This window comes from Rhinopithecus bieti, unplaced genomic scaffold (assembly GCF_001698545.2).
Source record: "Rhinopithecus bieti isolate Rb0 unplaced genomic scaffold, ASM169854v2 scaffold_3527, whole genome shotgun sequence".
NCBI classification, from domain to species: Eukaryota; Metazoa; Chordata; class Mammalia; order Primates; family Cercopithecidae; genus Rhinopithecus; species Rhinopithecus bieti.
This window is the reverse complement of record NW_016804488.1, coordinates 2,550,363-2,575,390: the sequence shown is the minus strand read 5'-3', so window position 1 is coordinate 2,575,390 and position 25,028 is coordinate 2,550,363. Positions and strand designations below refer to the sequence as shown.

The window sequence follows — 25,028 nt, the reverse complement described above, 5'->3', positions numbered from 1 at the left end:
TAAAAATCAAAGTCCAGGCATCAGGAATCCAAAGATGATGATTCTATAAGTATATGAATAACTGATAGCCATCAATTGCCATGTAGGAGAAAGAAACTTCTTGGATAGGGTTCATGGTCGTGTATTAGGTGTGAAAGGGTTTTTATTTTAAAATTTTACCTGGTGATCTTTTGATGAAATAATGAGATTAGACCTTTGAGGTATAATAAATAGAATAAGCAGTTAGTATCTTATAAGTGATGAATAGTGACGCCTCTTATATACCTTTTTACAATTTTTACAGTATTCTCATTTTCTACAGTAACTGTAAGGATGGAATTATTATTAGTCCCATTTTGCATATGAGAAAACTGAAACTCCTAGAGTCAAAAGTGATTTTCCTAAAACCAGTATATGGCAGAATTAGGATTTAAACTCAAGTCCTTTGGCTTTGATACCACATCCTTTTCTTTGCACTTTGCTATTCCTGTCTGCTAAAGGCTATTTGGGTATAATGCTTTATTGCATTTTTATACTGCCCCTCACATTATTATGCCCATCACATTTGCTCATTTAACAATGAAGACTATCAGAATATGTTTCACAATTGTTATTTAATATTTACAGTGTGCAAGGTATAGTGTTTGATACTGATATTTGATAAGTTAACATAAACATTGATCCCACTATCAGTGGAGCTTATAATCTAATAAGGAGAATGATATGTGTGCATCAAGAACTGTAGTACAATGTAAGCCAGTGTCTACAAGAGTTTTTCTGATGTTATCTTCTAGAATTTTTATAGTTTCAGGTCCTAGATTTAAGTCCTTAATTCATCTTGAGTTGATTTTTATATAAGGTGAGAGATGAGGATCCAGTGTCATTCTTCTGCATGTGGCTTTTCAATTATCCCAGCACCATTTAGGCAAAGATTTCGTGACCAAGAACCCAAAAGCAAATGCAACAAAAACAATGACAAAAATGCCAGACTTAATTAAACTAAAGAGCTTTTGCACAGCAAAAGACACAGTCAGCCGAGTAAACAGACAACCCAGAGAATGGGAGAAAACCTTCACAATCTATACATCTGACAAAGGACTAATATCTAGAATCTATATCTAGAATCTACAAGGAAACTCAAACAAATTAGCAAGAAAAAACCGCCAACAATCCCATCAAAAAGTGGGCTAAAGACTTGAGTAGGCAATTCTCAAAAGAAGTTATACAAATGGCCAAAAAACATATGAAAAAATGCCACACTAGTTATCAGAGAAATGCAAATGAAAACCACAGTATGATACCACCTTACTCTCACAAGAATGGCCATAAACAAAAAATAAAAATTAATAGATGTTGGTGTGGATGCGGTGAAAAGGGAGCACTTCTGCACTGCTGGTGGGAATGTAAACTAGTACAACCATTGTGGAAAATTGTGGAGATTCCCTAAAGAACACATTGGAACTCCCGAATGTAGAACTACCATTGGATTCAGTAGTCCAACTACTGGGTGTCTACTTGGAGGAAAAGAAGTCATTATATGAAAAAGATACTTGCACACACATGTTTATAGCAGCACAATTCACAATTGCAGAATCATGGAACCAGCCCAAATGCCCATCAGTTAACGAGTGGATAAAGAAACTGTGGTGTATGGTATATATATAAATATGTGTGTGTGTGGGGGGGGCATATATATATACACACATAAATGTGTGTGTATATGTATATATATAGGTATATAGAATACTACTCAGCTATAAAAAAGGAATGAATTAATGGCACTTGCAGCAACTTAGATGGGGTTGGAGACTATTATTATAAGTGAAGTAACGCAGGAATGGAAAAACAAAACATTATATGTTCTCATTTATCAGTGGGAGTTAAGCTATGAGGATGCAAAGGCATAAGAATGATACAATGGTCTTTGGGGACTCAGGGGTGGGAGAAACGGTGGGAAGGGGGTGAGGGATAAAAGGCTACAAATTGGGTTTAGTGTTTGTTATGTGATGGGTGCACCAAAATCTGAAAACCCTTACTAAAGAATTTATGGAGCCAAATACCACCTGTTCCTCCAAAACTTATGAAAATTAAAAACAAAGAACTATAGTACAGTGTAGAATGAGTGTTATTAAAAAGGTGCTGGTGATGTACTGTGGCAGGTAAGAAGTGCTAAGGACAAACAAGGTTTGAAGGAGAAGGGACTTGTGATTTGCGTCTTGAATTGTGGGAGATGTGAGCTTCTAATAATGAAGAGAGTATTCTAAATGGATTTAGAAAAAATCAGAGGTGAGATATAATATGGAGAAGCAGTAGGTAGATTAAATTTATCAGATCGTCTGAGGGGGAATAGAGTTGGACCAGTGATATCAACTGTCAGAGGAGATTGAATTATGGCTCTTCCCCTCAACCAATACCAAAGATACTGTAATACTATACTTGAATATTTTAGAATATCTAATGAGACAAATTGTTGATCTTTTTTTTTGATAGTTGGACACTTGGTTCGATTACCAAGAGGTTTTCGTTTGACCAAAGATTCAGTGAAAATCGTGGGATCGACAAGTTTTCCAGGTATTCATGAATATATTTTCACTAATTTTTAAATAAGTTATTAGCATTTGTTTAAATTTTATCAACCTTGTCCAAAAGGCTAATGCTCTTCAGTTATCCTAGTCTCCTAAGGCCCTTTTCTTTCTAGAGAAGTGGATTAAAGTTGTTTGCATATGGGTAGACTCATCCAGTTCTAATACTGTATGCTATGACTGCATAAGTGTACAAAGAATAATTATTTCTAAAAGTTATCTAAAGTTGCCTGTAGTGGATTTTTATTATATAATAATTAGCTATAATATTAAATGTATGTAGTGCAAATATGGTAATACAAATCATACATATTTTGGATTCAAAGATTTGCAATAGTCACATGAAGTGTAGCAACTACAGCTTGTTTTGGTGTTTTTTAAGTTGTAGCAAATTTGCATGCCATAAAATTCTTTAAAGTGCACAGTTCAGTTGTTTTTAGTGTATTGACAAGATTGGACAACTGTTACCCCTATCTAATTTTACAACATTTTCATCACCCCAAAAAGAAAGACCTAATCCATTATGCAATCATTCTTCAGCCCTGGAAAGTACTTATCTACTTTCTGTCTCTATAGTTTTGCCTGTTCTGAAAATTTCATATAAATGGAGTCATACACTGTGTGCCCTTTTGTGTCTGTCTTTCACTTAGTGTAATGTTTTTGAGGTTCAGCCACGTTATAGAGTGCATAAATACTTCATTCCTTTTTAGGGTGAAATAATACTCACTTCTCTACCTAGCAGTACATATGGGACATATGGTAACTCTATGTTTAATATTTTGAGGAGCTGCCAAACTATTTTTTAAAGAGCCTAAGCTATTTTACTTTCACACGAGCAATGTATGAGAGTTCAAATTTTCCAATATCCTAAACATTGTTATTGTCCATCTTCTTTTTTAATAGCTATCGTAGTATGTGTAAACTGGTATCATTGTGGTTTTGATTTGCATTTCCCTAATGACTAATGATGTTGTAACTCTTCGTGTGTTTTGTGGCTATATGGATACGTCATTTTCAGAATACCTATTCAAGTCCTTTGCCCATTTTTAAATTGGGTGGTTTTCTTTTTGTTGTTGAATTGTAGAGTTCTTTATATATTCTATATATTGGATATATGATTTGCAAATATTTTCCCCAGTTGGTGGATTGTGTTTTCACTTTCTTAATGTTTTCTTTGAAGCATATGTTTTAAACTTTGATAAAGAAGTCTAATTTCTATATTTTATATGGTGCTGGTGCTTCAGGTATCATATCTAAGAAATTATTGCTTAATCAGTGGTTACAAAGTGTTATTCCTATATTTCTTTATAAGAATGTTGTAGTTTTAACTCTGACATTTAGGCCTCTGATCTATTTTGAGTTAATTTTTGTGTATGGTGCAAGGTAGAAGTCATACTCATTCTTTAGCACATGGCTCTCCAGTTGTTTTATCACCATTTGTTGAAGAGATTATTCTTTTTCTTTTGAATTGGCTTGGCACTTGTATTGAAAAGCAATTGGCCCCAGATGTATGGGTTTATTTTTGGACTATGCAATTGATTTATATATCTGTTCTTATGCTGATACTTTGCTATCTTGATTATTGTTGCTTATAATAAGTTTTGAAATCATTAAGTGTGAATCCTTCAAATTTGTTCTTTTTAAGATTGCTTTGTCTTCCCTGGGTCCCTTGCAATTCCGTGTTCGAGAATCAGCTTGTCAATTTCTGCAAAAAAGTCTATTGAGATTTTAACAGAGATTTCATTGAATCTGTAGATCAATTTTAGGAGTATTGTCACCTTAACAATATTAAGTCTTCTTATCTATGAAATTGGGGTGTCTTTCCATTATTTCAATTTATTTAGATCTTTAGTTTCCCTGAATTATATTTTATAGTTTTCAGTGTGCAAGTGTTACATTTCTTCTGTTAAATTTACCCCTAAATATTTTATTATTTTCAATGCTATTGTAAATGAATGGTTTTATTCAGTTGGTTTTTGGATTGGTCATTGCTAGCATATAGAAACACAATTGATATTTTCATACTGATGTTATGTAAAACTGGTATCAGTTTTCACCATTAAGTATGATGTTAGCTGTGAGTTTTTTGTAACCCTTTATCGGGGTTACGGAGTTCCCTTCAATTCTTAGTTTGTTCTTTTATTGTGAAAGGGGTTGAATTTTGCTAAATGCTTTTTCTCCATGTATAGCAATGATAATGTGTGTTTTATTCTTTATCCTGTTAATATGATGCATCACATTGATTTTCGTAGTTTGAACTTGCTTTGCATTCCTGGGATAAATTCCACTTGATTATGATGTATAATCCTTTCTTATGTTGCTGGATTTGGTTGCTAGTGTTTTCAGGATTTTTATGGCTATGTTCATAAGGAAAATTGGTCTGTAAATTTCTTGTGATGCCTTTGATTTTGGTTTTAAGGTAATACTGGCTTCATAGAACAAGTTGGTATGTAATTACCTCCTCTTCTGTCTTTTGGAAGAGTTTGTGAAGGATTGTTGTTAATTCTGTTAATTGTTTGGTAGAATTCACCAGTGAATTCATTTGGTGCTGAATTTTTCTTTGTGGGAGGTTTTTGATTACCAGTTTAATCACTCATTTTAGGCCTATTCAGACTTTCTATTTCATTATGACTTTTTTTATGAGAAACTATTAATCAAAGCTTACTTGTGTGAGATGAGTTGCTTCTCTCTTGCTACTTTCAAGATTATCTCCTTGTTTATGGATTTTGACAGTTTGATTTTGATGTGTCTGACTATGGATTTCCTTTAAGTTTAACATAATTGGAGTTAATTGAATTCTTGAATATGTGGATTCATGTTTTCAATCAAATTTGGGATGTTTTGTCATTATTAAAAAAATTCTTTTTCTCTCTCTCCCCTCTTTCGGGACTCTGATTATGCATACATTGATATGCTTAATGCTTTTTCAAAGGTCTCTTGAGTTACTGATGTTTATTCTTTTTTTCTTCTTTTTCTCAGATTGGATAATACCACTTGACCTATCCTCAAGTTTGCTGATTCTTCTGCCTTCTCAATTTGCTATTGATTCCTTCTAGTTAATTTACCATTTCAGTTATTGTACTTTTAATCTGCAGTTTATTAAAATAATTTTTGTATCTTTGTTTATATTTTCTATTTGGAATATCACACATTCTTTATTACTTTAGACATGGTTTTCTTTGATCATATGTGAAATATCTAACTTAAAATCTTTATCCAGTAAGTCCAACATTTGGTCTTTCTCCAGTAATTGGCCTTCCTTGGAGTCTGTTTCAGTAGGCTACCTTTTTTATGCACATAGTCGTATTTTCTTGGTTTTCTGCATGTCTCGTATTTTTAGTTGAAAACTTGACATTTACAATAATATAGCAACACTGGAAATAAGATTCTTTCTACTTCCCAGAGTGTGATGTTGCTGCTGTTTGCTGATATCACGTATTTGTTCAGTGAGTTTCTGAACTAATTGTGTAAGTTTTGTATTCTTTATCACATAGCCACTGAAATCTCTGCTTAATTAACTTAGTTCGGCTAATGATTGGACAGAGTTTTTATTAAACATCTTGAACCAGTTAGTCTCCTAGTCTTTGCTGAGGGTGTCTTTGTGCATGTTGTGACATACTTTTCAGATAGTTGGCAACTCTACCTTATCATTCACTTTAGGCTGTGCAGAACCTCAATTTCAGCCAAAGGAGAGAACTTAAGGCCTCTTCATCTTTACTGAGTATACAGATTGTCCTGGGCATGTACACTGTCCTTTGCATGAATATGTCCTGCTATTTTTTCAGGAATATTCAGAACAATTCAAAGTTCCTGTGGACATGACATTCCCCAGCTTTTCCTCTTAAGGGTTTTGGTTAGCCTATTGCTTTCCCCAATTGTTGCTCACTATATCAGGCAGTTACAAAGTTAAATGAGGGCCTCTACTTGTTTTTAATGAATTCTTTTGGGGAAAAGGCTTTTTGCAGTAGGCGAAGTCCAAGTCAGGTCAAGCACGGACAGCCTTTAATGTGAGATCTTCAAGGATGTTGACTCACAGGTCACATACTGATAGTACTCTGGGAAGGAGGCTTTGAAGGCATCCTAACCATGCCTGCCCCTTCCATTGGCTGCCAGGCTGCTGGTTCTCACTGGGATTGTAAACTGTTGGTTGTCATGACTCCTTATTGCGGAGCTGGGAAAGGAGGCATGGTAATCAGGCACGTTAAAATGCTACAAGCTCACTGTTTCTACCGATTGTAATTAGTTCCTTAGGGATGCTGGAACAAAAGAACCATAGACAGGGTGGCTTAAACAACAGAAATTATTGTCTTACAGTTGTAGAGGCTAGAAATCAAAAATCAAAGTGTTGACAGAGTTGGTTTCTTCTGGAGACTTTGAAGAAAGAATCTGTTCCAGATATTTGTCTTTGGCTTTTAGATTACCATCTTTTCCCTATCACTCTGTATCCTCTTCCCTCTGTATTTTCTGTTTCCAAATTTCCCCTTTTAATAAGGGGATCAGTCATATTGGATTTGGACCCAGCCTGATGACTTCATTTTAACCTGTCTTCCTCAGTAAAGACTATTTCTAAATAAGTTTATATCCTGAAGTACTGGAGATTAGGACTTCAACATATTAATAAGAGAGAGGACACAATCAACCCATAAATCAGATCCAGTTGTTTTTCTTGAATAAATGTTTTCTGGATTGCTATATTTGATTAATTTTGAGTTTGAGTTCTGGAAATATTTATTCTGATAATTTCTACATTTTCCTCTTTACTTTTATGAAGGAGATAATTTTGGAGTTCCTTATTCTGCCATTTTTATTCATCTCCCCAATGACAACTTTTAAAGCTGAATTATAAAATGTTATCTGGGTAACTAATTTCCCTTTTATTTTCTTTTATTGTATAATATTAAATTCTTAAAATAGATTACCATTCCAATTCACTAGGTAGTTCTTATATCTCTGAGTAGATTATTATATGATATTTCATTGGTTTTGGCCCATAATTTGGACTGCGTGATTTTTTGTGCCTTCCGTTTCTTCTGTCATGTAAGATCTTGGCATCTGTCTGTGTTGGCCACTTTTCAGATTTGTGACCATCTTTTTAACTCGTTCACCTTTTGTATACTCTTTTCAGGTCAGTTAGTTTTCCATTTTCATTAACTCATGTATTAATTCACTGAGCCTTTATTTATATTTTGTTGTACTTTTAGTTTATACTATTTTTTTGGTGTATATAATAAATGCCATTTTGTATTTTTTTTGGTACCTGTTCAGAAGTTTTCTGGGATTGTATTATCCAGGAGAAAAGGTTTTAGCATCATAGGACCTGAGCATTCTCAATCTCACTGACATTGTTCTTCAAAAAGGCTGCACCAGTTCACACTTCCTTCAGTGGTACTTGAGGGGGTCCCATTTTCCCACATCCTTATCAGCACAAAATTTTACCCAACTTTTTCCACATTTGCTAAGCTGAAGATTATGTTGCCTCTGTGCATTCTTTTCTTTGTTGTTTTCAAAGGAGTTCTTTTTCATATTGTTTATATTCCAGTTATAAATACGTTATTAACTTTGTGGCAAATATCCTCTCCCTACAGTCAAATTTGTTAACTTTGCCTATGTTATACAGGATCAAACAGAAATTGTTACCATTTAAGAAGTTGAGTTCAGTAGTTTTATATTTGTGCTTTTTGCATTAAAATAATTTTCTATAACTGGTTCAGACAAAAAGGTATTATTTGCTTTAAATAATGACTTGCCTTCAGGAATTCAGTGTACCTGGAATTTATTTTTATATACGGTAAGTGGTATAAATGTAAGTTTACCTTTGCATATATTTTGAGATAACTTTTAGCTATAATTTATTGATAATCTATATTTTCTCCAGTGATTTTAGGTACTACGTCTACCACATATATATCAGTTATTTATACCAATTTGATTTTTTCCCCTAGACCCATTATTTGTTCCTACACCAGGCCTCTCTTTTTTTATTTAGTGTAAATGTTAATATATCTCAGTAACTCTTATTGCTAGTCCCTCCTCTTTGCTTTTCTCTTATAGAATTGTTTCAGATATTTATGAAGCTTTAATCTTCCTAATGGATTTTAGAATCAGTATTGAAGAGCTTCTTAAATAATTTCTTCTGGGATTTTGCTTATGTGTTGATAAATACATTTGGGAATAAATTGACATCTTTAAAGTTATGTTTATACAATCATGATTATGGCATTGTGGTCTAATTTTATGTCTTTTGCTAGAGTCTAAAGATGTTCCCCACAGAGGTCTTGTTTGATTATAGAGGGACTTTTGTTTATTGTACTCTAAATATTATCTTCTTTCCTGCAAAATGGTTTAATGCATTATTGTTGATGTAGAGGAATATTATTTGTTTTTGTATGTTGATCTTGCATTGGGAAACTCTTCTGGATTCATGTATATTTGCTGTGAAATAGGTACAGGGATTAGTGGGGGCGAGAGGAAGGGTACAGTCATGGTATGAGGTACTGTCAAGCCAAAGCACAAAGGATATACTTATGCTGATTTTCCAAAGATGAGGAGGAACTTACACCAATAAATCACAAAAGAATGATGCTGTGTGCTGCTATGGCATGGTTAGGACAGAGGGTGTGAAAAGAGGTATACTGAGATATATGCAAAAGACAGATCATGGAGAGTGGTGCCAGTAAATCAGGCTGAGGAGTGAAAATTTATGGGGTAAGCATTTATTAAAGAAGTTGTTAAAGAAGTTAGGCACTCTATTAATGCAAGCATTTCATTAAAGTATTCAAAAAGAAAAAAAATCACCTCAATCAACATAGAAAAAACATTTCTTAAAATTCAGTGCTGATTTATGTTTATGATAAAACAAATAACCAAGAACAGAGGGGAACTTTCTTAACCTGTGGAAGGGTATGTACCTAAAAGTACATTCAATAAACATCATGCTTTATGGTAAAACTTTAGAGGAAGTCTCTTAAAAGTCAAAGAGAATTTTGATTCTCTTTATTTTACTGGATCACAAAAATCTTTGTATACAGTGTGTCAATGAAGAGTTGCCATGCAGTGTCTAAAGGATTGTTGGAACCTTTCCTAAAAGTTTACTTATGAGTAAACTTAAAACAATGGAATCTTTACCGAGTTCCTTTTGTATTTCCTAAAGGATACTAGTTTTGCTTACTTATCAGGATTTAAATTTCAAAGCAAATGGAACAAAATGCTTTAATATTTAAAATCAATACAAGCATAAATTTGCTGACTTTTAATCACTTTATCATTTTATTCAGTACATCATGCTACATCATTGTGAATAATGCATCTAAACAATTTTTAAGCTCTAATCATGTTTGGTGTCTTTACAAAACAGATAAAGTATAGATACAGTATTAATACTTTGTTACTGAAATAATATTCTGAGAATAAAACAGGTTAGTGTACATGAGCTCTGAGTGAAAAGTACTAACACATTATGCTCAGGTTGGGGATACATGTACACACACATACATGCATACACATACATACATACAAATACATAATATATTTTAATGTTAATTACATAAAATGCAATGAAATTTAGTTTTTATCAGGTAATAGCAATAATTCATAGTACTCTTGTTATTGCGTGTAATCCAAACTACAAAAGTATACATTATAGAGAAAGAAAAGAACATAAAATACTATTGGAACATTTTAAATATTGTATTTTCAGTGAAAGTGTATGTCATGCTCCATCAAAAGAGTCCACATGTGTTGTGTGTAACGCAACGACTGCGAAATGCTGAACTGATAGACCCATCATTCCAATGGCATGGGCCTAAAGGAAAAATTGTTTCAGGTAGGATTTTGTTTCAATTATTATAATTAAATAAATGTATCTGAGTTGTGTGCAACACACAAAGAATGTTTGTATCTCATACATATTTATGTTATTTCCTCAATTCTTTTTTTTTGTGATTTCCTTTTGGAGTTAGAGCTAGCAATGTAGATAGTGTTCCCATTTTTACATATTTTATTTTGATACAGACATACTCTAAGAATGAACTGTTTAGAGGGTTCTCAAAGCATCTATAATCCCCAAAAGGTACTTTTTTCACTTAGAAATGACTGTTTTTATGACTGATTTGGTTAATATTTCCTCTAGTCACCTTTTTGTTTTTTAATCATGAAATACAGATTTTACTTTTATTATAATTTTTTAATTAGATAAAAGCTGATTTTAACACTGTAGTTTTAAAAGCGACAGTTAACTTAGCTGACTTTGTTTCTAGCCTTGCATAAAATATAGATTAATGAGTTTTCATTTTGAAGATCTGTTCAGTCATTTTTGTATACCCTCAGAGAAAGTTTTTCTTTATTGCTCTATATACCATATTTTCTTTCCTTTCTTTTTAAAAATCTTATTGGTATTTTGAGATCGTGCCTGTGGATAAACCTTACAGGCTTACTTTATTTTCTTGGATGAAAGAGAGCAATATATTTATACAAAGACTTGCTAAAGAAGCGTAGGAAATAGTAATTTTAAAATATGTTTTAATTCATATTTATGTAGCTAAGAGATCTCAGCTGTATGTTTCTGTGATATTTATGTTGATTCTAAAATAGGTAATTTTAAAGAGTTAATCTCCTCTTTAGGTCAGTCTGTGTTTTTCTTAGGACAAATTATTCATCATTCATTTAGTGAGTGACTACTTGATGGAAGCTGCTGTGCTAGGTTTTATGGGGGATAGAAAGATCAGACATAACCTCTGCCTCACAACACTAGCAAAGTAGGAGTGATTGTGCAGTTTGTTCATGAGATCAGCAGGACTCATTAACAGAAATTTTAATAGGTTTTGCAGCTTATATAAATCACAGAAGTGATCCAGGTGTAAAAGCACCCAATACTGGAAATACAATCAGATTTTATTTTTGTTGCTCTCTAATAGTAGCACATAATGTAATAGAAACATGTGTATATTGAAACTCTGCAAGTTGAAAATAGAAACTTTTAAGCATTGAATTTTCTATTGTCATTTGTTGCTCCTTTGATTTGGAAATTGAAATTTGAAATTTTTTCTTCAAGGTGACATGCCAGGTCTTGTAGTTTATGTTGCAAATATAGAATGAGATTCAATTTATCCTTTAAGTAGGAGCAATATTTATTGTACTCACTTTTATAATAGAAAAGTAGGTATTCATAAATGTAGTTATTTCCAGGTAAAGATACAATCCTGTTACTACACTGGTTTTACCTTTATAAAACCGTTCTTAGGGAATTCTGGTATTTTAACTTTATGATTATATTACAGTTTTCAATACAGTATTTTATCATAGGTCACTGTCTACCAGTTGTAAAGCTTATTAAGAACACTGTGCTTTTTATTTCAGAAAGGACTGGAAGAGGTCTAATTTCTTAAAGTTTGAAGAATGGAGAAGCTTTTTGGACTGTAGTTTAAACTACACTGTACTTATCATTTTATGAATATCTCAAAGATAGTTTCCCTTAATTTGAGCCAAATAAATCATGTAATTATGTGATCACTTGTACATTCCTTTGGAGAAAATACTCAAGTTGTTTGGATGTGTTATGAATCATAGGGAGCAAGTCTTAGATTTGGTGTCTCTCTTTTTCTCTGTTTCTGTTCAGTATTGTTTATTTACAAAGGAATTGCCTTTATTGCAACAAGTTCTGTACCTCCCACTCTGACCCTAATACTATTCTGATGAATTAACTCTTTTTGGTGTGTGGACTTTCCTACTTTTCCAAATATTCACACAAACATTTGTAAGTACTCACACATGTGTTCAGTTTTCCTACCTCAAGCTATTAACAATCAGTTACTTTACATAGTTGCCATTTTTGTGTATGTGTGTGGTGAGAACATTTGAGATTTACTCTTATAAAATTTCAAGTATACAATACATTAATGTTAACTGTATTTACCATTCTATACATCAGGTCTCCTGAACTTATTCATCTTATAATTCAAATTTTATACCCTTGAACCAAGAACAACATGTCCCCAACCCCCCAGTCCCTGGTAACCACCATTCTACCCTATATTTGTGGTAGGGTGGAGTGTGAGTCTGACTTTTGTATGAGTATTAGTGTAACTTTCTTAGATTCCGCATATAAGTGAGGTCATGTATGTATGTCTTTCAGTTTCTGCCTTATTTTACTTAATATAGTGAATTTTATAAAAATAATAAACACAAGATTACCATGTGTCAAATATTATTCTAACAATTTACACATATTAATTTTAACAATGACCTTTTGCAGTAATTACAGCCATTTTCTCCATTTTATAAATGGGAAAACAAAAGCATTAAGAGAATAAGGTACTTTCCTAAAGTCAAATGTCTAAAGTCTTTTATCAGAGTTCATAGATATAATCTCAGTGAGATAGGAACACACCATTTTATGAATTTTGGTAGATTGTATCTTTCAAGGAATTTGTCCAACATTGGATTTTTAAATGTGTTATATTTATATGCATAAAGTAGTTTGTAGTATATTGTGTTATCTCTTTATAGATAACAGATTTCTGGTTTTCAGAATCTATAGTGATGTGTCCTCATTCACTCCTGATGTTGGTTGTGTCTTCTCTCTCTCTCTCTCTCTTTTTTTTTGTTTTCTCTTACTGGTGATGTTGAGCATCTTTTCATATGCTTGTTGTCCACATGTTTGACTTCTTTTGAGAAGTATCTGTTCATGTCTTTTGCCCATTTTTTAGTGGAGTTGCTTGATTTTTGTTTGTTTTGTTAAGTTCCTCATGGATTCTGGTTATTAGACTTCATGGGAGGCATAGTTTGCGAACAGTTTCCCCCATTCTGTAGGTTGTCTGTTTACTTTGTTGATAGTTTCTTTTAATATGCAGAGCTTCTTAGTTTAATTAGGTCCCACTTGTCTGTTTTTGTTTGTCTTGCAGTTGCTTTTGGAGTCTTGTTCATGAAATCTTTGCCAGTGCTTGTGTTCAGAGTGGTGTTTCCTAGATTTTCTTTTAGTATTTTTATAGTTTTAAGTCTTACACTTAAGTCTTTTAAAAATTCTTCTTAAGAATATTTTAAAATTTTTTTAAAAAAATTTTTTGGATACATAGTAGGTGTATATATGTATGGGGTGGATAAGATGTTTTGATACAGGCAGTCAATGTGAAATAAGCACATCATGGAGAATGGAGTATCCATCCCCTAAAGCACTTATTCCTTAGGTTATGAATATTCCAATTACATTCTTTATTTTGGTATATACAATTAAGTTATTATTGACTATAGTCATCCTGTTGTACTATCAAATAGTAGGTCTTATTCATTTTTTCTATTTTTTTGGTACCCATTAATCATCCCCACTTCCCCCCAAAACTCCCCACTACACTTCCCAGCCTCTGGTAACCATCCTTCTACTCTCTATGTCCATGAGTTCAATTGATTTGAATTTTAGATCCTACAGACAAGTGAGGACATGCAATGTTTGTCTTCCTATGACTGCTTATTTCACTTAACATAATGATCTCCAGTTCCATCCATGTTGCTGCAGATGTCTGGATCTCATTCTTTTTTATGGCTGAACAGTACTCCATTGTGTATATGTACCACATTTTCTTTATCCATTCATCTGCTGATGGACACGTAGTTTGCTTCTAAATCTTAGCTATTGTAGGCAGTGCTGCAACAAACAGGAATGCAGGTATCTCTTCAATATACTAATTTCCTTTCTTGTGGGTATGTACCAAGAAGTAAGATTGCTGGATCATATGTTAGCTCTGTTTCTAGTTTTTTGAGAAACCTCCAAACTGTTCACCATAATGGTTGTACTAATTTACCTTTCCACCAACAGTGTACAAGCATTCCCCTTTGTTCACATCTTCACCAGCATTTGTTATTGCCTGTGTTTTGGATATAAACCATTTTAACTGGTGAGATGACACCTGTTGTAGTTTTGATTTGCATTTCTCTGATGATTAGTGATGTTGAGCACCATTTCATAGGCCTGTTTGCCATTTGAATGTCTTCTTTTGAGAAATGTCTATTAACATCTTTTGCCCATTTTATTTATCAGATTATTAGGTTTTTTTCCTATAGTTGTTTGAACTGCTTGTATATTCTGGTTATTAATCCCTTGTCAAAGGGGGTAGTTTGCATATATTTTCTCCCATTTTGTGGATTGTCTATTCATTTCATTGATTGTATCCTTTGCTATGTAAAACCTTGTTAACTTGATGCAATCCCATTTGTCTATATTTTCTTTGGTTGCCTGTGCTTGTGGGGTATTGCTCAAGAAGCCTTTTCTCAGACCAGTGTCCTGGAGGTTTTCCCCAATGTTTATAATAGTTTCAGAGTTTGAGGTATTAGATTTAACTCTTTAATCTATTTTGATTTGATCTTTGTATATGGCAAGAGATAGGGATCTGGTTTCATTCTTCTGCATACGGATATCCAATTTTCCCAGAACCACTTACTGAAGAGACTCTTTTCTTCAGTGTATGTTCTTGGCACCTTTGTCAAAAATGAATTCACTGTAGGTGTGTGGATTTGTTTCTGGGTTCTCCATTTTATTTCATTGGTCTATGTGTCTGTTTTTATGCCAGTACCATGTTGTTTTGGTTAGTATAGCTCTGTAGTATAATTTGAAGTCAGATAATGTGATTCCTCCAGTTTTGTTCTTTTTGCTCAGAATAGCTTTGGTTATTCCTGGGTCTTTTGTGGTTCCATATAATTTTTAGGGTTGTTTTTTCTATTTCTGTGAAGAATGTCATTGGTATTTTGATAGGAATTGCATTGAATCTCCAGATTGCTTTGGATAGTTTGGACATTATAAAAATATTGATTCTTTCAATTCATGAACACATAGTTTTTTTTATTTCATTTTTTGGTGTCCTCTTCAGTTTCCTTCATCAGGTGTTTTATAGTTTTCATTATTGATATCTTTCACTTTTTTGGTTGTTAGTTCCTAGATGTTTAATTTTATGTGTGACTGTTGTAAATGGGATTACTTTTTTATTTCTCTTTAACTTCGTTCACTGTTGGTATATAGAAATGCTACTGATTTTTGTATGCTGATCCTGAAATTTTACTTGTTTATTGGTTATAGTTTTTTCATGAAGTCTTTGGGTTTTTCCAAATGTAAAATCATATCATCAGCAAACAAGGATAACTTGACTTCTTTCTTTCTTTCCAATTTGGATGTTTTTATATCTGTCTTGTCTGATTGCTCTAGCCAGGACTTCCAGCACTGTGTTGAGTAACGGTGGTGAGTGGGCATCCTTGTGTTCCAGATCTTAGAGGAAAAGCTTTCAGTTTTTCTCCATTCAGTATGATACTGGCTGTGGTCTGTTTTATAAGGCTTTTATTATTTTGAGGTATGTTCCTTCTATACTCAGTTTTTTTGGGGTTCTTATCATTAAGGGATGTTGAATTTTATCAAATGCTTTTTCAGCATCAATTTTGAAGTTTAATCAAAACATGATCATTCATGTTTTTATTCTTCATTCTGTTGATATATCACGCTGATTGATTCGGTATATCGGAACCATCCTTGCATCCCAGGAATAAGTCCTACTTGGTAATGATAAATGATCTTTCTAACCTTTTGTTAAATTCAGTTTGCTAGTGTTTTCTTGAGGATTTTTTCATCAACATTCCTCAGAGATACTGACTTGTAGTTTTCTTTTTATGATGTGTTTCTATCTGGTTTTGGTATAAGGGTAATACTGGCCTTATAAAATGAGTTTGGAAATATTCCCTCTTCTTCTATTTCTCAGAATTGTTGGTGTAGGATTGGATTTATTTCTTCTTCAAATGTTTAGTATAATTCAGCAGCGAAGCCATTGAGTCCTGGGCTTTTCTTTACTGGGAGAGTTTTAAGGCTTCAATCTTGTTACTTGTTATTGGTCTGTTCAGCTTTTGGATTTCTTCCTGATTCAATCTTGGTAAGTTGTATGTATCTAGGAATTTGTCCATTTCTTCTAGATTTTCCAATTTATTGGCATACAGTTGCTCATAGTAAACACTAATGATCCTTTGAATTTCTGCAGTATCAGTCATAATGTCTCCTTTTTCATTTCTGACTTTATTTGGATCTTCTCTCTTTCTTAGTCTGGCTAAAGGTTTTTCAATTTTGTTTAACTCTTCAAAAAACCAACTTTTTGTTTTATTGATCTTTTGTATTTTTTATCCTTTCAAATTCATTCATTTCTCCTCTGATCTTTATTATTTCTTGTACTAATTTTGGGTTTGGTTTGCTCTTGCTTTTCTAGTTCTGCAAAATGCAATGTTAGATTCTTTGAAGTTTTTCCCCTTTTTTCAATGTAGGCACTTATAGCTATAAATTTCTATCTTAGTACTGCTTTTGCTGTGTCCCATAGGTTTTAGTATGCTGTGTTTCCATTAACATTTATTTCACGAAAATTTTCAGTTTCATTCTTAATTTCTTTAATGATTCCCTGATCATTCAGGAGCATATTGTTTAATTTCTATGTATTTGTATAGTTTCTAAAATTCCTCTTATTATTTATTTCTAGTTTTATTCCATTGTGGTCAGAGAAGATGCTTAATATTATTTCAGTTTTTAAAAAAATGTTTTAAGACTTGTTTTGTTACCTAACATATAGTCTATCCTTGAGAATGAATCTCTGTACTGAGGAAAAGAATGTGTATTCTGCAGCTCTTGGATGAAATGGTCTGTAAATGTTTACTAGATGCATTTGTTCTGTAGTACAGATTAAGTCTGATGTTTCCTTGTTGATCTTGCTGTCTGGAAGCTCTGTCTAACGCTGAAAGTGGGGTATTGAAGTCTCCCGCTGTTATTGTATTGAGGCTTCTCTCTCTCTTTAGCTCTAATAATATTTTCTTTATATATCTGAGTGCTCCCATGTTGGGTGTATACATATTTACAATTGTCATATTCTCTTTCTGAATTGACCCCTTTATTATTATATAGTGACCATTTTTTTCTCTGATAGTTTTTGTCTTGGAACCTATTTTGTCTGATATAAGTGTAGCGATTGCCACTCTTCTTTGTTCTCCATTGGCATGAGGTATCTTTTTACATCCCTTTATTTTCAGCCTATGTGTATCTTTGTAGGTGAAGTGTGTTTCTTATAGGCAGTAGATCAGAGGGTCTTGTTTTTTCATCTACTCAGTCTATTTTTTTTATTAGAGAATTTAGTCAATTTACACTTAATATTATTATTTATAAGTAAGGACTTACTCCTGCCATTTTGTTATTTATTTTCTGGTTTTCTCTTCCTTCTTTCTCTCCTTTCTGTCTTCCTGTAGTGAAGGTGATTTTCTCTGGGGATATGATTTAGTTTCTTGCTTTTTGTTTTTTTGTGTATCCATTGTATGCTTTTGGATTTTAGGTTACCAGGAGGCTTGCAATTGCTATCTTGTAATCCAATATTTTACATGATAAAACTTAACATTGTTTGCATAAACAAAAGAAAACTAATAAAAACTCTATGCCTGAATTTAATTTTCCGGCTTTTTAACTTTTGTTTTTTCTATTTATATCTTATTGTATTGACTGTGTCTTGAAATATTGCTGTAGTTATTGTTTTTGATTGGTTCATCAAAGACTAGTTTACACATCACAGTTACAGTGCTATAATATTCTGTGTTTTTCTATGTATTATTACCTTAATAATTATGTATTTTGTACCTTCTGGTGATTATTTATTACTTATTAATGTTCTTTTCTTTCTAACTGAAGTATTCCCTTTAGCATTTCTTGTATTAAAGTTCAGGTATTGGTGAAATCCCTCAGTTTTTGTGTGTCTGGGAAAGTCTTTATTTCTCCTTCATGTTTGAAGGATATTTTTGCCACATATACTATTCCACGATAAATTTTATTTTTCCTTTAGCACTTTAAATATGTCATGCCACTCTCTCCTGGCCTGTAAGGTTTCCACTGAAAAGTCTGCTGCCAGATGTATGGGAACTCCATTGTATGTTATTTGTTTTGTCTTTCTTCTTTTTGGATCCATTCATTAACCTTTACCTTAGGGAGTTTGATTATTAAATACCTTGAGGTAGTCTGTATTAGATTAAATCTGCTTGGTGTTCCATAACCGTCTTGTACTTGGATATTATGACTTCGTCTAGATTTGGAAAATTCTCTGTTATTATCCTTTTGAATAAACTTCCTACCCTTATCTTTTTCTCTATCTCCTCTTTAAGGTCAATAACTGTTAGATTTGTTGTTTTGAGACTGTTTTCTAGATCTTGTAGGAATGCTTCATTGTTTTTTACTCCTTTTTCTTTTGTCTTCTTTGTGTATTTTAAGTAGTGTGTTTTAAGCTCACTAATTCTTTCTTCTGCTTGATTCTTTCTGCTGTTGAAGGACTCCGATGCATTCTTCAGCATGCCATTGCATTTTTCAGCTCTGGGATTTCTGCTTGGTTCTTTTTATTTCAATTTCTTTGTTAAATATATCTAATTCTGAATTCCTTCTCTGTGCTATCTTGAATTTCTTTGAGTTTCTTCAACATAGCTATTTTAAATTGCCTTTCTGAAAGGTCACATAGCTCTGTTTTTCCAGAATTGGTCCTTGGTGTTTAGTTTATTTGTTGAGGTCATGTTTTCCTGAATGGTGTTGATACTAGTAGATGTTCTTTGGTGTCTGGCCATTGAAGAGCTAAGTATTCACTGTAGTCTTCACTGTCTGTGCTTATTTGTAGCCCTTCTTCTTGGAAAGGCTTTTCAGATATTTGAAAGGACTTGGGTGTTGTGATCTAAGTTGTATCTGTTTTAGGAGGCACCTCAAGCCCGGTAATGCTTTAGTTCTTGCAGATTCATAGAGGTATTACCTTGATGGTCTTGGACAAGATCCAGGAAAATTCTCTGGATTACTAGGCAGAGATTCTTGTTTTCTTCCCTTACTTTCTCCCAAAACATACAGAGTCTCTGTCTCTGTTTTGAGCCACCTAAAATTGGAGGTGGAGTGACAATAGCACCCCTGTGGCTACCACCACTGTGATAGAAATAAAGACTTTCCCAGTGACTACACTGGGTCAGACCTGAAGCCAGGCCTGCTGTAACCACTCCGTGGCTCCTGCCTGTGTTTGCTCAAGGCCCTGGGGCTCTCCGATCAGCAGGAAGTAAAGCCAGCCAGGCCTTTGTCCTTCCCTTCAGTGCTGCAAGGTCCCTCAATCCCTGGGTGGGTTCAGAAGTGCTGTCTGGGATTCAAGGACTAGAGTAGAAAACCTTAGAAGTCTGCCTGGTGTTGTACTGTATTGCAGCTGATCTGGCAATCAAAGGAAAAGACACACTCCTTCCCATTCTACCCCACTACTCTTTTCCAAAGGGAGAGGAGCCTCACCTGATAGCTACCACCACCATAGGCTAGTAGAATTATTGCCAGCTACCACCAATGTTCCCTTAAGGCCCATGCTTCCTGGCCTGGGACTTACCCTTCAGGTCAGTGGACTCTCCCCTGGCCCCAGGGCAGGTTCAGAAATGCCATCCAAACATCAAGTCCTGTTCACTGGGGATCCTGAGAGTCCACTTGTTGCTCTCCCCCTCTGTGTCCATGCTGGTACTTAAGGTGTAAGACAAAGTACCCTTTAGTTTTCCTTCTGCATTTCTCAAGCAGAAGGAGTTTTTCCCCATAGCCATCACAGCTGGTCATGTGCTAAGTCTCACCTGAAGTGAGCAAGTCTCAGAGGCCTACCCAAGGCCCTCGAAGTTGTACCTGGGTATCGCTGCTGGTTATTCAGGGCCCAAGGGCTCTTCAGTTAGCAGATGATGAATGCTGCCAGGACTGCGTCTTTTTCTTTAAGGCAGCAGGTTCCCTTCTGGCCCAGGGTATGTCTAGAAATGTCTTCTTGGAACTAGGGCCTGTAATGGGGACATAACAACTCTGACCAGTGCTCTATCCTACTGTACCTGGGCTGGTAGCTTAGATGCAAGACAGCATCCTCCCCACTCTTTCCTCTCCTCTTGTCAGGTGGAAAGAAGGGGTGCCTTTTGGGGCTGCAAGCTGTGGAGCCTATGGTTAGAGGAGGGGTGATGCTAGCCCTCCCTTGGCTTCCCCAGCTGGTGTCTCAAGATGTTGTGTGCTCCCTCAGTTCACTGTCTTTGGGCCTACTTCAGCACCAGGACTCACCTATGTTTTGCAGCCCTACGGCCTAGATTGCCTTTCAGGTTTACTTGGAGAGTAAACAGAGTGCTGTAGACCTTGGTGGCAAGATTTTTAGGCACTCAAGTTCATATTGCTGGGATTGATGATTCTCTTCTGGTTTGGGCTGGTTTAAATGCTCACTCCATGGGCAGGTGTCAGCTGAGTTTGGTCTGCTTTTCCTTTCTGCTCTAACAGGACAGCTCTGAGCTCAATACCTCACAATTGCTGTGCTCTTCCTCCCCCAGTACCCACAGACACTATTTGCACCAGGCTACCACTGTGGGGTGTGGGGTGGTAATGGGGAGGGGTGGCATTGGTGATTTTTTGATTTTAAAAGTCTTTTCAGTGCCTCTTTTAGTGATATTAGAACAGGAATTAAAAGAAATTAAAACTGTATATTCAGAAACTTAGTTGTATGTAAGAAAACCCTGTTCCCCTGAGAAAAGAAAGAGCTGGAGTCCTTTAGAATTAACTGCCTGTTTTCTGTGGCTAGTGAGCTTTATCTCTCCCCATTTCCCAGGCATTGTGAAGATGCTGTTTTTTTAGCTGTGCAGCTTCAGGGTCACTAGACAGATAAACTCAAGTCATAAAACATGTTTTTCCTTGAAAAGTAAAAAATGATGTAATGCATGTCTCAATTAATTGAATAACTGTCTTCGTTTCTCGCTTCTGTAATATGCTTCCCCCTGCACAGATCTCCCCCACCACACAAAATTCTTAAAAGGTAACTTGACTCTTTGATCAGGGCTCAGTCCTCTGGATGTTAATCCAACTGGGCTGGTGCACCTGCATAATAAATATCCTCCTGAACCCCATCAGTCTCTCTGATTCCTTATCAATCCCACTACATTTCTGGGGGGTCATCTGGGATTGGAGATGACAGATTTACTGTTTCCTTTGCCTTTGGGACTAGAGGCCCAGGGCCGGGGGAGACCTGGCATCCAAGGCTTGCCACGGGAGAGCTTCACCCGGATGGAAACTGGCTCTCCCCGCATCCCAGCGCCATGCCTGGCAGTGCAACGGAACCAGGTATGGGGCTGCGGGACAATACCAGCACTTCAGGAACTGCAGTAAGGAGTAAGGGCCCAAGGCAGGAAAGCTTGTCCCATAGGGATGAAGGGAAGTTTGATCACCTCCCGGGTAACAACCACTAATCCAACCCAGAGTGGCTGGGGGTGGCAGGAGTGGCCTGCCAATTTGGATGAACCTCGTGTCCCCACTAACAAAGTGAAAGTGGTTCACTGGATCTGGAGACAGGAACTGGGAGTTGTGGGTGTGTGTGCACCTACCCGGGATATGAGAGAGACTCATTTCGTTCAATGATGAGTCCTGGGGTAGGAGTGGTGTGTGTATGTGTGTGAATGTGGGAGCCTAACTAGGCTCACCTGGGACATGAGAGAGGCTCGTTTTGTCTGATTAGGAGTCCTGGGGCAAGGGAGGTGTGTGAAATGGCATGAAAGAGATGATCTCAGGAGAGGCCAATGTGGAGAGTGACGTGGGGAGGCACAGATCCCTTAGTGTGGGCTGTGTGCTCCAAGGCGAGTGTGGGGGAAATCAGACCCAGGACGTTGCATAAGGCTGATAGGACCAGCTTCGTAGGACGTTGCATAAGGCTGATAGGACCAGCTTTGTAACCGCAGCAGGCTGTGATGGGAAGGCATGTTCCTGGATAAGCAGTGTCTGAAACTCCTGTAATAGGACCCAGTCTGGTGGACCTGAGAGTGAAAGTGAGAGTGAAAGTAGGTTGCAAGGGAGGAAATGGGAGGGAAAGCATCAAAACCAACCCCTTTGGAGTGCATGATAAAGAATTTTTAAAAAAGGATTTAGAGGTGATTATGCAAAAAAACTGGATGTTCAAAAGTTAAGGACATACTGTGAATTAGTATAGCCCTCTTTTAGTGTAGGATGGCTGGCCAGAGGCACTATAGAGAAATTGGTCCTGTGTTTTAAGGTGGTGACTAGGGTTGGAGGACATCCAGGGCATTCAGACCTAGACTTTGTATTGACTCATGACTGAATGCAGCCCTGCCTAGCAGTTTATTGTAAAATGCTTGCAGCTCACGCGAAGAGAAATCAGCTGCACTGGCAGCTACAGAGTTAAAGGGAAAGTCACAGAGGCTTGTAGCACCGCGGAGCCAATAGTGAAAGTAAAAATCAGCTGCCCCTGAAGCTGAGACAAAAAATAAAGTCTCTGGAAAGGCAGAAAAACCAGTTTTGCAGGAACCACAGTAGGGAATAGAGACCCCTCCTCCCTACATTCCAATCTACCTGACTTTACCAAGGCTAACTGCCCCTAAGGAGTTAAATTAAAAGGAATACAGGCTCTGGATTTCATGTGAGAAGGAGAAATCAGAGCTCAGGGAAATTAAAGTGAAGGGCTCAAAAAGTCAGGCCATCTCAGGTCTGGCCATGCCCAAATTGTGCTTATGCGTCTTAAGAGGACAAGAGGACCCCCACTAAGAACCAGATGATGCAGTCCAGCTTCAGCACCTACAAAGGTGCCGAGAAGCACTTCTGTAGAGGGTAAAGTATGGTAAAAGAAAAGGCAACTAATATAAAAAATATCAGAGGTGCTCCAGGGTGCAGATAAAAGCACCAGCCAGTTTTATAAAAGACTTTGAGAGGCATTTTGGTTGTACTCCATTTAACTCTGAGGCTGCTGAAAATCGGCACGTGGTGAATACGGCGATTGTAAGGCAGGACCAAGGAGATATCAGGCATAAACTGTGGAAGTTAGAAGCTCCATAGGTGTGAATGCTACTCAGCTTATTAAATTGGCTACTAAGGTTTAAATTAACCGAGATCAGAAGGCTGATCAGAGGCTTTAAAAAGGCTAATTTACTAGCAGCAGCCCTTAAGGAAAGAGAAGCTGGCTTTGCAAGGAGGCATGGATGTGGGCGTGAACACAGTCATGGAAAAAAGCTAATCTGGACAGGAGTTTGAAAGTCGGCCGAGGCTAGAGAGAGATTAATGTGCATAGTGCAAAAGAAAAGGACACTAGAAGGATACATGTCAAAAGAATAAGGAAAATGGTCAGGGCCATAGTATGAAAACAAACAAACAAACAAACAAACAAACAAAAACACTGGCCAAGGGCTACTGCACCCAGAAAAACCCAAGACCCCCTGCACATGCTGTGAAAGACAGGATATAAAGTGTCAGGAGAAGGCTCAGATCTACTCTAAAAGTGTCCAGTAGTTGGGCTTTTATATAAGCCAAGAAGAAAGATGGCTTAGTAGTGAACAAAAGCAGGCTGTTTGTGCACTTCCTGCTCCAACCACCTGGCGTCAAATAAGAGAGTTCCTAAGGGCAGCAAGGTTCTGCCGCCTTTAGATGCCAAATTTCTTGTTCATGGCTAAGCCATTATACAAAGCCACAAAGAGGAGAAAAAAAAGGAGCTCCTCCTCTAAGAGGCGAACCAGGAGAAGGCTTTAAAAAAAAAATCAAAGAAACCTTGACTGAGGCTCCAGCTTTAGGACTACCAGATCTAACTAACTAAGCTTTTCTTGGATGTCCACAAGTGAAAGGGAGGCTGTAGAGCTTCTAACTCTAAGTTAGAACTTAGAAGGACAACTACTAAGTTAGAAGTCCTTAGAAGGACAACTGCCCTGCTCTGACCACACCAGTTCTAACTCTAACTCAAGCCATAAGATCATGGCATTGCCCAGCGACATACTTATCCAGGCAATTAGATTCTGTGGCACTCGGATGGCTTCCTTATTTTAAAACACTAGCTACCACTGCTCTACTGGTGCAGGAAGCTAATAAACTGACTTTAGAGACTGTGAATGCCCTAAACCCAGCGACCTTGCTCCTCATTGAGTCAGTGCCAGGAGGCCCCCTTCATTACTGTGTGGACATGGTAGATGAAGTGTTCTCAAGCCGAAGAGATTTGACAGATCGGCCCCTCGGGGACCCAGACATTGAATATTTTACTGATAGAAGCAGTTTCATACTAAAGGGAGTCCGCTGAGCTAGGTATACAGTGGTGGCTTTGGACTTAGTAGTGCAGTCTTTGCCTACAGAAACTTCTGCTTAGAAAGCAGAGCTATTGACTTAGGATTGTCTTGGCAATGTGGGCTCTTTTTTGGTTCCATATGAACTTTAAAGCAGTTTTTTCCAATTCTGTGAAGAAACTCATTGGTAGCTTGATGGGGATGGCATTGAATCTATAAATAACCTTGGGCAGTATGGCCATTTTCACGATATTGATTCTTCCTATCCATGAGCATGGTATGTTCTTCCATTTGTTTGTGTCCTCTTTGATTTCACTGAGCAGTGGTTTATAGTTCTCCTTGAAGAGGTCCTTGACATCCCTTGTAAGTTGGATTCCTAGGTATTTTATTCTCTTTGAAGCAATTGTGAATGGAAGTTCATTC

At 36.1% G+C, this 25,028-nt stretch overlaps 1 protein-coding gene across 3 annotated transcripts in view; it reads left to right on the top strand.

Moving 5' to 3' along the window:
• The window catches only part of ZPBP (zona pellucida binding protein), a 154,735-nt gene that overhangs the window by 1,276 nt on the left and 128,431 nt on the right, over nt 1-25,028 (top strand). For 2 of the 3 annotated variants that reach the window (XM_017868568.1, XM_017868566.1), the window contains exons 2-3: nt 2,470-2,550; nt 10,258-10,383. In XM_017868568.1, the coding sequence (XP_017724057.1) occupies nt 2,470-2,550; nt 10,258-10,383 (207 nt within the window). The remainder of the gene's footprint in view (nt 1-2,469; nt 2,551-10,257; nt 10,384-25,028) is intronic. The other variant, XM_017868569.1, reaches the window with a different exon arrangement.